This window comes from Planococcus citri, chromosome 1 (assembly GCF_950023065.1).
Source record: "Planococcus citri chromosome 1, ihPlaCitr1.1, whole genome shotgun sequence".
Lineage (NCBI taxonomy): Eukaryota > Metazoa > Arthropoda > Insecta > Hemiptera > Pseudococcidae > Planococcus > Planococcus citri.
In genome coordinates this window covers 30,188,544-30,201,748 of record NC_088677.1, presented here as the reverse complement: position 1 = coordinate 30,201,748, position 13,205 = coordinate 30,188,544, and the positions used below count along the sequence as shown (strand labels likewise).

Below are 13,205 nucleotides of genomic sequence, written 5' to 3'. Positions count from 1 at the left end.
GGTATCGTACTTGAGTAAAGAGTACAGGGTGCCCAGAAATATCGAGTACCCCTAAAAAAGTTTTCTACTAAAATACTTTGGTTGGTCACAGTGAATGATAATAATGATAGCACATGATTGGTTGTTGGACTGGAGAGATAACATTCCACCAATCATATGCATCTATTTCACGTTGCCAACCTATATTTTTAATAGAGAGAAGGTAGAAATACATTTTTACAACTTAGATTCAAATTTTGAATTTAAAAGTTTTTCATATGTACATATTTTGATTCAAAAAAAGTTTCATCAGTTTCGTGAAATTCAGGTCCTTCCAGAAATCTTTCAAGAAGTGACTGATACTCTTTTCCACATCCATTCAACAGTTGAAACTTGGAAGGCTACCTTGAAATTACCATTTTAGTGTTCATTTTAGAGCGCTATAAATGCAAAATAGGTATCATTTTAAAATGAAACATCTTGTTTTAGATTTCATAATTATCTACTTAATCAACTCGAAACATTACTCTCAAAAGTCACAATGAAAAAATGTGCTTAAAACAGAATTTCTAGGGATATAATTAAGCGTTAAAAACTCATTAGGCTCATGAGCTGTATTTTTTGGGCACCAAGGTCAAAATATTCGAAAAATTGTTCAAAAACGATTGAAAAATGTGATCGGGCAGTTGCAATTTTGGGAATCGTCTTTATTAGACACAAGTCGAATCCGAAAAGAGTATTTTCTTGACTCAAAATTTTCAAAAAATTGTTCAAAAAAACTCGAAAAATGCGATTGGGTAGCTACAACTTTGGGAATAATCTTTTCTAGTCGCAAATAGAGTTTCCTGGGATTTGGACGCTATTTCAAGTACACGGATCCAACGGAGTATTTTTTTGAGTCCAAAATTTTCAAAAAATTTCTCAAAAATCGTCAAAAAAATTCGATTGGGTACCTACAATTTTTGGAATCATCTGCAAGAGAAGATGATTTTAAAAGTCGTAACAGCCCAATTGCATTTTTAGACCATTTTTGAAATTTTATTGAAAATTCTGGGCCCAAAAATACCTTATTGGATGAGCATAGGTAGGTACTCAGAATCTCACCCAAATCCTAGGAAACTCGATCTGAGATTAGAAAAGACGATCGAGGCAAATCAAATTTTCCAATCAGTTTTGGATTATTTTTCGTATTGTGGCCCATAAAATAAGTCATGGGCTCCATGACTTTTTGATTTTTGATATATTCTGAGAACTAGGTGGGTACATAAGTACCTACTATTTTTGGCATATTTTTCAACTTTTTTTTATTTGAGGAAATTGATCAAAAATCAAAATTTTGGACCCCTGTGGTATCTGTGGTTTTCCGATTAGGCAGTTATAAATTTTGTGATGGAGTACCATAGGAGTTCTCTTACTTTTGAAAAAAAAAATCGGATCGAATCGGTTATTGCGCAGTGCACAATCGTGAGGTTCCCTTGTCAGTCGAATTTCACTGACCTGGAATCTCCTGTAATGTTTTATTTTACATTTGATTTTTTTCTGAACTCATATAGAACTGGATCAGGGCAGCTGAAAATTTGGGATTTGTCCAATTTTTGAAATCTACAGCTCCATCTAGAAAATCCAAAGTCCAAATGAATTCCAGTATAGCATAGTTTACTTACCTCAAAATTTAATCCTTAAAGAACAATAAACTTAAAATTCAATTTCGATTTAAATTTTCAATGTTTTAATTTTTTTTTTCAATATCTGGTTTTGAGATATCCGGCTAAAATTTGTTCAAACGTTGGATTTTTGAGCTGAGGTTCCCAAAAATTGGTGGAAACTAAATTTTCAGCAAACTTAATCAATTCTTTAGACTTTAGAAGATACATATAATGAAGAAAAATCAAAAACCTTGCTTGATCCATCAGAATAGATTGAAGTGATGATTAGGGGGAGGGGGATGTAAATTGGATTAGGGTCCATGGTAATAGAAATATTTAATTTGTACAATGTGGAAAATTTGCCCATCATTGGCAAAATAAACTGGTTTGCCGCACTTTCCTTCCACCCAGTTCGAATTGAAAAATATTTAAACTCTTTACTTTACATACGTATTAATTTTTGACGTCCAACTTGCCATTTTTCTTGAATCAGGGAAACACATCAAAAGCAAAGCTTTTAATTGCAAGACATTTATTCTTGGAATTAAAAAAAAAAAAGAATATAAATCTTATTGAAATTAAAGCCAGGTATCCTGAAAGAATCCCACTATTGGCACGATGAAATCTTTCACTCCCACCCACCCCTATCCAGTTTCAATTGAAAAAATTTTGTGCATCTAAAATGGTAGTATTTTAACGCTTCACTTTATCAGTTTTCGACTACTAACGTTCGTCTCAACAAACGAAAAGTCAAGTACTTTGTTTGCTCATATTCTTAAATTAGTTTTTCAAAATTTCAAAATCATTCCAAAATGAAAAAAAAACGCCTTTAAAATCCATCGATTTCGATCTAATTGAAATTTGGCTCACTAAGGGAACATATCGCTCATTTCTCAAAACCAAACCTACCAAAGTTGATTTTTCAAATTTCGGTACCTACATTTTTGAAAAAGATGGAAATAACTCATAAGTAATAGGTAAGTATAAATCGTCAATTTTCTAAAGCGGTTCGAAAAAATACAGTGGCAATTTCCACCATTTTGAGAAAATTACCAGAAATCGAAACATGAACTCCAAGTTAAAAATTTGAATTTTTGATACGTAATAAGTGTGATAAGAATAAGGACTTGCTGGAAATTCCGAAAAATTTCTGCACGTAAAAATTTCAATTAATATATTAGCAGTTTTATTTAGGGTCAATTTTTAAAAAGTTGCAATGTAACAATTTTGCTGATTATGCAAATCGAAGCAAATAACTAACAGCTTCTTAAGATTCGCGTTAATAGCGAAAAGTGAGTATAGGAGCTGAATTTTAGCAAAGACCAAAGTTACGAGGATAGAAAGGTATTGTAAATTAAATAAGAGGAATTTCTGGCGGAGTTTATGCTAAGAACACACAAAATCGAGGAGAAGAATCCATACCTTCGACTTCATGAAATATAGGTACGTATTTCTAAATTTATTAAGAAAATGAGAAAATTTCCGAGACATGGACATAGGATCTTATTACAATAATGATTTTCAAGTAAGGTCGTTGAGTTTAAAACTCGAGAATTTATTAAAAGGTGTATAACAACCGCCCCCCCATCCCCCTTCGACGCCTTCTCTCTTACCGGTTCTGTTCACGCGACTTTCAAAATTCTAATGGTCTTAACGTCAATTAGCAGGCCCACTACTCTTTGGGATTCATCAATAGAAATATCTACTTTATTTTTTTTATTTTTTTTTAAATTTCAAAAGAGTGCTACGCGTTCTGAAAATTTTTTCATTCTGATATTTTGATGGAAAAATTTTCAAAACGAGGGTGTAAAACTGATTCGATAAATTAAAAAGTTATTTCAACGACGAGAAATACAGATTCATAGATAATTGCACCCACTAATATAAATATTTCAGTAGGTAGGTAAATGAAAGCTAAATTAAATCCCCACCAAAACAAAAATTATCGAGATGTAATAAAATGTTCGCAGTTGGAATAGATCTTCGTTCAAGTTGAAATTAAACTCTCTCTTTTTATTTTGTGACACTTTTTTTCTTTTTGATTAATTATGACTTTTTTCCTGGTACTCGAATAATAAATTGTACAATTGAAATGTTACGCCTTTTTTATGCGTTAATTTTCCAAACCTAACATTTATGGCGTACATTTTTTGCACGTTGGTATTTTTCAACGGTAATTATTCACGTTTTCGGGTTCCCCTTGAGATTTAATTTAATTCCAAGTTGTACTTTTTTTTTTTTTTTTTTTTTGATGACGGTACCTAGTAGAGGTATAGTACTAGAGCTACGGGTAACATTAACGTTTTATAATGTTATAGCTGTGACAATAATTGAATAAAAACAATCTTGAAATTGTGCGGTTTGGACTTTGGATTAATGAAGTTGAATTTTACACACCACTGGCGAGTAATGAATGACTGCTAACTTTGCGAGCACCTAAATAAATACTTTATTTTAGCGAAATTAGTCGAATCTGATGCATGTCGAATAGTCAACTTTTATATACTATCTTCCATACCATACCCTTCTTACCCTACGAGCTCGATAGTGAAAAAGTTTTATTATTTTTGACTCGCGAGTGTGGTTTTTAGTAGATGTGATTGTCAAATGTGTTTTTGTTAAGTTTACACGAGTAATTAAAAGAAAAACAAGTACCGTTTCGAATTATTCTGTAGTGTCCTTCTGGTGAACCGGAGCAACTATTGTAACGACTAGTGACTGCTTCTCGTCTAGTGAAACCCATCGGATTAACGTTTATACACGGACAACACGAAAAGAATTCTTTGAAACCTTGCCGAAATCTGAAAAATGTATAAACAAACATAAAAATAGGGATATAAGTAGGTATCTACAAACAATACGAAATATGTACCTATTTTACGTTCAAAATATGTACAAGCCAATAAAATATTTCCTCGAAAAACATATCAAAAATATGAAAAAATATTGACAAAATATACACATTTTAGTAAATCGAATATATTCGAGTTCAATTCGCACTAATGTCAAAATCCTCGTATCTGCAGTTATCGCTTTAAAAAAACCATTCGATTCAAGGTTACCAAATACTTACGACCTTTGGAAAAAAAAATCACAACGTACTCTACTCGAAAACACTATTACGTCTCACAATTCGATAAAAATACGAGTACAAAGCACTAACTGTTTTCTCATAGATTTCATTACATTAAGGCATCGAGTAGGTTACGGAAAAGTCTAAAAACTGAACAGTAACAGTGTTTTCATTGCTATAGGAAAAACAGACTTGGAGCAAATCAAAAAAAGTTGCGAAATATTCTTAAGCCAACTTCTTCCGTAAAACACGCAGCAAGCTAATAAAATTTCATTTCGTGGCGAAAAAAAAAAAGAGGGACGAATAGTAACAGAAGCCCAAAAATACAGAGTTCGAACTTGGTGACATTCAGAAAACATGGACATACTACGTACACTTAGACTGGTGTGTAATAATATCAAATCCACCTCTTCCTTTTTTCCACTCTCAAATTTTAACGTTCGAAAATCAAAACTATAAAATCGTATTTTTTTGTTAGTCATTTGAGAAACGTTAGTATTCGGTTTAAAGATACAGAACGTCTACATACCTACGAATTACGATTGAATTATTTTTTTCAAATAAAATTTTCAAATCACAATCTAGGTAGTAACTAACTACCTACCAGAAAACCTCAAAACAAATTTTGAATTCGTGTTGACTTTTTTTTTTTGATTTTTGGTCTTGAAAAAAAAATCATGTGTACAAGTTCAATGATATTTCAGTTGTTTTTTTGGGGGGGGATGAGGGGGTGATTTATAATCATTTTAATTTACAATCCTTTTATTTTTTTACCGTGACTTTCATTCTCAATTTTGTTTTTGCAAATTTTGGACTGTAGATATTTTGTACTTACAATTTTGATCATTTTATAATATTTTTCACGAATATGTATTTCACACTTGTATGTACTTCAATTTTGTTGATTTTTAATTTTGATGGATCGCTGAGGCTATTTTGCCAGACTTTTTGTTCAATTTTTATAATAATTTACAAAATTTCAGCTTTCTTTTAACACTAATTGTTCCCTCATTTTTCAACAACTTCCAAATATTTTTTTTTTTTAAATTTTGGAGTATGTTTCTATATTATTTTACAAATTTGATTGCATAAAATATACAATGCAAATTTTTATGCACTTAAAACTTAGAAATATGCACATAAAACATGCATTTAAAGTTTAATTTTTTCCCATCAAATTTGGAGCATTTTTCATTTTTTTTTTTTTTTTTTTGTATCAAAAACTGTATTTAAACGTGGATTTTGGTCAAAATTTTAAAAACATACACAAAAACAGGGGAAAAATAAAACCATTTAATAGGAAACATTTCAAATTTGGTTCATTTTTCAATTGAGAGGGGTTTTGCGATAAGGGCCCTTGTGGTGATATTTCGATTTTTTCAGGAGAGAGAAAACATCGAATTGCTTTGATTTTTTCGATTTTTTTTTTTTTTTGATTTTTGGGTGCAGTGTTGTCTTGTGCATAGGTTGGAAGTGAAATTTTGACGAAATTCGTTCATCATCGCCTGATATTCCTGATTTAGAAAAGGGACCTTGTGGTGAACAGCCGAATTTACACAACGTTACAGACTACCCCGCAAAAAAATACAGAGAAATTCGGATTCGCCATGAAATTTTACATAGGTAACAAACAATAAAATAATTTTTCCATCGACCTTTTTTTCTTTTTTTTTTTAAATTAAAAACAAACAAAAACTTTGTTTTTCGATTTCCCAAAAATGTGAGTTTTTGAGTATTCATGTTCAAGTAATTTTTAAACGAGAAGTTGATGAGATAGGCGAAATCTGATTGCACCATTCGATTTCTCGTGAAAAAGTAAGTCGGAATCGTCAATAAAAAAAAAAACATCGAATCACCACAAGGACCCATATCGCAAAACGCCTCTCAATTGTATTATTTTTTTTGCATCATAAAAACTGTATTTGAACGTAGATTTTGGTCAAAATTTGAAAAACATGCACAAAAGCAGGAGGAAAAAATAAACCATTTTATTTGGAAAAAATAAAAGTTTCATTTCTTCCTTCCAATTTGGAGCATTTTTCAGTTTTTTTTTGTTTTTTTTTTTGCATTAAAAACTACGTTTAAAAGTAGATTTTGGTCAAAATTCGAAAAACATGCACGAAAACAAGGAAAATGGACGAAATATGTCAAAATATGACTTAAAAACTCTAAAATATGTCACTTTATGAATTTTAACCTAAAATATCCAAAATGTGCAAAATAAAATTGAGCTCATTTGACTCAAAAAGTTACAAATCGCAAAGATGAATTTAATACGCGCAATCATCTCAATCGAAGCAAAATATGTAATTGGCTAATTGCAAAACATAAAAACCCGCAATCTATGCACTAAAAACAACTTTTTTCATCATTTTGAAGAATTTTTATGTCGATTTTGCTGCCTAATTTTCTCCTTTGAAATTCTAAAATAGGTTTCAAAATTAAATTGACTTTCATTTTACAAAAGAGATATCTCAACTGGGATAAAATTTCTCAATCTCGGTTCAGGACAAAAAAAAATTGAAAGTCACTCTAAAATACACCATTAAACCGATTTTTAGGGGCTGAATTTCGTTTTTTGGATTTGACTAATCTTCAAAAATTCAAATTGAGCTCATTTTTCATGAAAAAAAAATCAAAATTGTATCAGATTTAGATACACAGCTGGAATTTGGTTCAAATATCTCCTTATTTCAGCCTTTGAAATCGACTCCAAAAGAACTCGTAAACGGTTTGAAAATATGGACTATGTCAGATTAGATTTTTAGCTTGTTCAAATTAATTGTCAGCGCGTCTTCAAGAAATTTGAACGCTCTGGAAATATCTAAAATTATTTTCGAGACTGTAGAATGCTTGAAAACGATGAAATTAAATTTCGAAGGAGTGATGTTCATTTTCAGGACTGATTTCCATCATTTTTACTCTGAAAGTATGGGAAAGAAAAAAAATCATTGAAAAAGAGTGTAACTTTAAAAGAATCCCTTGTAAACAGATAAAAATAATCAACAATGAATTTTGAAGGAGGAAAAATGAACTTTCAATCTCAAATAGGTAATTCCCATTTGGGATTTATTGAAAATTGACTTTACGTTAATTATTTATTATTTACCCAATGTCAAAAAAATGCTATGTTCAAGAAACAAAAAACTGCCTTCTAATTCATTGGAGAAGTACGGCCGGCTGTAAAATAAGTAAATTGTTTTTTTTTATTATTTAAAAAAAACTTCAAATTTTCTTCACAAATGAACGTCTATCTAACAGAAAATTATCCTCCGGTGTTTTTGTATAACCAAAAGCAACTCGTTTCGAAAAAAAACACTCCATGTCACGAAAATTTCAACCGAATCCACGTGTGGTATCGATACAAATCTGTAATTAATTTTCATTTGAAAAGGTATCACATCGCGAATAGAAATGTTTTTGGAACTGAAAATTCGAATCAATTTGTGAAAAAGTATACATAAACTCATATTAGTATAAAAACTCGGATTCAAAAAGACTTTGACGTCTCGCCGAATGAAATACCCTCGTATTGATAATTTACGCATCAAACTTTTTGTCATTCGTTCGCATTAAAATTGTATACAATTAAGTGTAAAAAAGGTCGCGAATTGTATGATATGCTTTTCATAAAATTTGACACAAAGTAAAATTTACGATCCGAAGTCTAAATTTATGGAATTCGCAATTTTGTAACGACGATAAATTTTCAAATAGTCTACGTTAGAGTGCCTGTTTTTTCAAAGTTTCTCGATGCCAGGGCTTTGGGAAAATCATCGACGAGCTTGTCGACTGAGTATTTAATGGTAGCGTATTATTCGTAAGTAGCAGTAAGCATTTTGAGTAATTTGAAAGAAAAAGTAGATGTATGTAGCTTTACATAATAATTCATTGTAGAAGGGAGAATTATTTAAAGATTTTTAAAATTTTTATTTATGTAATATTTTTAACGATTCTTATCATATTACAAAACAGTTTTTATTTTTTATGTAAGTAATTACCTAGGTACATTTTATTTTCAGAATTTTCATATATTTTGTTAAATTGTCATAAAGTTTGAAATATAGGTATTTTTGACTCGAGTAATCGATTCCATGACACGAGTCTGATTGATAATCTGAATCTGACAACATCTTGCAATCTGTACAGCTACCCACTATTCAAAATTCGAATTACGATTCACTCAACATTCAACCTAAGGTATTGGTATTCAGACAAAATGTCCACTTTACACTGACGATGACGTACAATGTTGTTGTTACTTTATTCGCAAGCACATCAATACACGTAATCTGAAATAAAACCTTTGGAAAAAATTCACAATAAACAAGACTTAATTTCAATCCTACTGGGTTATCTCGGCTTCACCATTATTACCATATACAGAAATTCGATGTACGTAGTTCAATCTACATACGAGTTCCAAAATCCTTATCATACTAGAGATTCGGTGCATTGAGTTAACTTCCTCTCACGTACCTGTACTATATACGTATCTCTATACTCTCAGGTATACCTATTCCACTCAATAGCAATTCAGGTGTTAGAAACCCCTGGAGAGGTTAAAGTTGAATGGTAAAACTACATATGGAAACATAGCATAGTTCTCACTTCACACAAAAATTCTGATTCAATTTACATATTGGTCGTTCAAGACACGAGTACATTTCATTTTGAAAATAATTTCAGCACGCGGAGAAATTTTATTAGTTACCCTTTTTCATCGATTCCCATTCCCATTCTTCGAAAAGAAAATATTGTCTCGTCTTAAGCGTTGATTTTTCTATACAACCTCTCCTATGTTCGTTTTCCTCATTTACATAGCAAATAATCTTCACCCAGTGGTGAAAATATTTCCCCCAACAATCGTCGTACGTATGTACATATGCATAAGGCTATTTTTAAAGGCGTATAGGAAAAAAAAGCAAAGTTGACACTGGTGAAGGCAAAGGCGAACTTATACAAAAGTTATATCTCGCACATGACACAATAACCCGACTGTGCAATTTGACTATTGAATTTTTCCTCGCCGAAGCAATTCGCAAGACAATCTGTCACCTTGTCTTTTTTTCATAGGCTTTCGAATGAGGTCATTTAGAGTCAATTTTACGCTAAAACGTGTATTCTTGATTGTCGAATTCAAATAGTAATACTGGTACCATTTTTTCTATCGAGTGGATTTTATTTATATTTGGTGATTTATTTATTTTTTTATTTTTCCTATTTCCACCATTCAGTTGTTTTTTTTTTTTTTTTTTTTTTTCATGAGATATGTTTATCAACATGCTACCAAATCCTTGATCTTAACGAGAGAGAAAAACAACCACAAATACACCAGTAGACCTTTCAGGCATTGGAATGTCATTTTTTGATTTTTTTATGAATTTTTAAAAATTTAAAGGGTCATTTTCCATGAAAAAAATCAAAATTTCATCGAATTGAGGTAGGAAGCTGGAATTCGGTTTATGACATTTTTTTGACAATTTCGACCCATTCTACAGCCTTTATCAGATTTTTGTATAATCTTCATAAGTGTTGAAATTAATAGTCCAGAACAATTAGCAATTTTGCTTGCGAAGTTTCAGGGCAAGCTGAAGTTTAGTATACACCCCCCCCCCCACAGTGTCCTTAACAACATTCAGCACCAAACTTGGACATCCAGTTTTGCGATAATTTCGATCGGTTCAAATTCAAATCTTTAAAATCGATTTCTGTTGATTAAAATTAAAATTTTTCTCAGTGATCATTTTGGAGAAGAAAAATAAAAAATTCAACGTTTTTTCAGTTCAGCCCCTTTGTGACGATTCCTCTCAAACTGTAAAATTAAAAAATCTTCTGGAGGCTCCTGAACAGCTAATGAGTTTAAAATCACTACCAATGAATTTCGCAGGTCAAGAGTAGAGTACAAAATTTAATTTCAAGTTTTTACATCGACATTGTTAGTAAACGAAGAATTTTTCATGTTTTTCAAAAATACCAAATCATTAGAGAAAATTTTGGATTTTGATCTCCAAAACATTACTGAATTTTATTTTAGCTTTTATACAGTTATATTTCAGACCATTTCTGAAGCATTTTTCACCGGGTGACCCATCCTTAAATAAAGGAGACATGTGAAAGTGCATGACTATGATTTTATTATTTTTTATTTTCCTCTTCCTTTCACACTCTTCTTCGTTCTGACATAAACATAATTTAAATTCACGTTCCATACCTACACTTGAGAAATTTGTTTTCTTTTTGATAGGTACCTAGGTACAAATACTTCATACAGAGCTTCCAATAAGTAAGCACATTACAGATCAACGTTGATAAAATACCCCTTTCAATTCAATTTCTTATTAAAATATCAAACAACCAAAGTTTTCAGATTCAGCGAAAAGTTACACACATTTTTGAAACAAACATATTTTACGAAGAAACCTTGGAACCAAAATTTCAAAACCCCAAATGATAATTTTTAAATTTTTAAGAAATTTTTGAAAATTTTACAATTGATAGATATGAATTATTATTTTTGGTAAAATTTGCGAAAAATACACTTCAAAAATTTCTTTTGACCTGCCATGGATGTTTCAAAATCAAATCTCATTTTGAAATTTCTTGACGAGGGAACCGAACATTGAAACAGCTGAAAATTTGATTTTAACCCTTTTACGGAACCAAATCCAAGCCATTTCGAAAGCAATTTTTGGCATACTTAATATTTCAAGCACCGAAAAAAAAAATACGCAGGAAAATTGAAAATGCTGAAATCGAAATTATCGTGTGAGAAACCAATTTTTCCATCGATTAGAGTAACTACATGTTTAAAAAATTCTTCATTTGAAATCTTTTGACAACTTCGACAGTTCACTTGGGGTCATATCGCAGGGAGTTTAATTTTGAAACATTTCATTTGGAATTTTGGAATAATCGGAAAGAAATGAGTAAAAAACCGGAATTTTTGAAAATTTTCGACAAAAGTAACAACTTGGAAAATGTACTGATTTTATTTTGAAATTATATGCTATGAAGGGTCATAGAATTTCCCGTTTCGATCGAGTCCTTTAAGCTTCTTAAGGACATTAAAGAGTTTTGAATTCATTTTCGAATTCGATCACTCTGTTTTGGATAATGCTTCACGGATAAGAGATGCGAGGTATTCGTGAATTATTTTTAAAAATTGGACAAAAAAATTGGAAAAAGAGTTGAAAACGAATCGAATTCCTTAATAAGAGTTATAGATTCAGATTTCGAAATCAAAATTTTCAGAATATATTTTAAAAGCGAAGTTATTTTTCATAGTCTCTTCAGAAAATTGTTCGAACGTAGTTGCATGGTACTTAAAAATAACAGCAAATTTTCAACAATTTTTTAATGAAATAATTTATAAGAAATGTGAACAAAAAAGGTCGAAGTGTGTACAGCAAAGTTTCAACAATTTTCTAATGAAATAATTTATAAGAAATGTGAACAAAAAAGGTCGAAGTGTGTGCTGTCTATTCTAATTTAGCCTTTAATGGGCTATTCACGATTCAATTCGTTTTCGTTTTCCGAGCATGAGTCGGATTATTCAATTTACAAGTCGAGGCAGAGTTACATCTACCCCAACGTTGCATCAACATTTAACTGTGTACACACAGGTTTCAATTCGTATGACCATGTGCGGCAGAGCTACGTCATACCACAACGCTGGATACGTTTTACATTCGTTTTACTTTTGGTATTCTGTGATACCATTCAAATTCAATTCATTTAATAGGGAAATTCCCCTCTCACGATTCACCGCGTTACTACACGGATTTACATACACATAAACACATACAAGAATTAGTAGGCAAATGCTACAACTAAATACTACTACTACATAGGCATTGTTACAGCCCAATAACCGGTTATTACGGTACAAATATGTACTAGAACTAGACTGCATTTCATTCACATATGAATGCACACACACAACGACCTTGGCTCCTTGGCTTGGTTTAAGGGAGTGCGCCACCACTCCCAGCCGATGAAATGGAATTAAAACAAAAATATATGTTACTCTCCGACAAAATTTAGGTTTGGGTGGAAATTTTTTTATCGTTTTTTTGATTTTAAATGGGATCATTAACTACAGACTGCGGTTTGTTTGCATTTTTTTCAAAAAATCGGTCATCCAACGGGTAGTTTTGGGGTTAAAATGGTGCAAAAGAATTGAATTTTTTAAAAATGTTGAAGTCGTATGCAGTTGTCCATGATCCATGTATGCACTTATTTTTATTATTCAGGTATTTTTCAAAATGAAATATTACATTGTATAGGTTATTATTTCATAAATCGTTGAAATAATCGAAATTATTTTTGTAAAAACTCATTTTTGAAAGATTATAAGATCTACAAATAAAAGATTACATACTTTTGAAATATCCCACAAGTCAAGTAAACAAATTAGATTGTTGATTGTTATTTAATTTTTGCGAATAAATTAAAATTCGGATCAATTTACATTTTTATTTTGAAAATTAAAAAATTGTTCAGAA

At 31.0% G+C, this 13,205-nt stretch overlaps 1 protein-coding gene across 3 annotated transcripts in view; it reads right to left on the bottom strand.

The window, feature by feature from the left end:
* Nucleotides 1-13,205, bottom strand: part of LOC135831276 (tachykinin-like peptides receptor 99D) — a 254,418-nt gene that overhangs the window by 21,020 nt on the left and 220,193 nt on the right. For all 3 annotated transcript variants that reach the window (XM_065343646.1, XM_065343648.1, XM_065343647.1), the window contains exon 6: nt 4,281-4,426. In XM_065343646.1, coding sequence (XP_065199718.1) covers nt 4,281-4,426 — 146 coding nt within the window. The remainder of the gene's footprint in view (nt 1-4,280; nt 4,427-13,205) is intronic.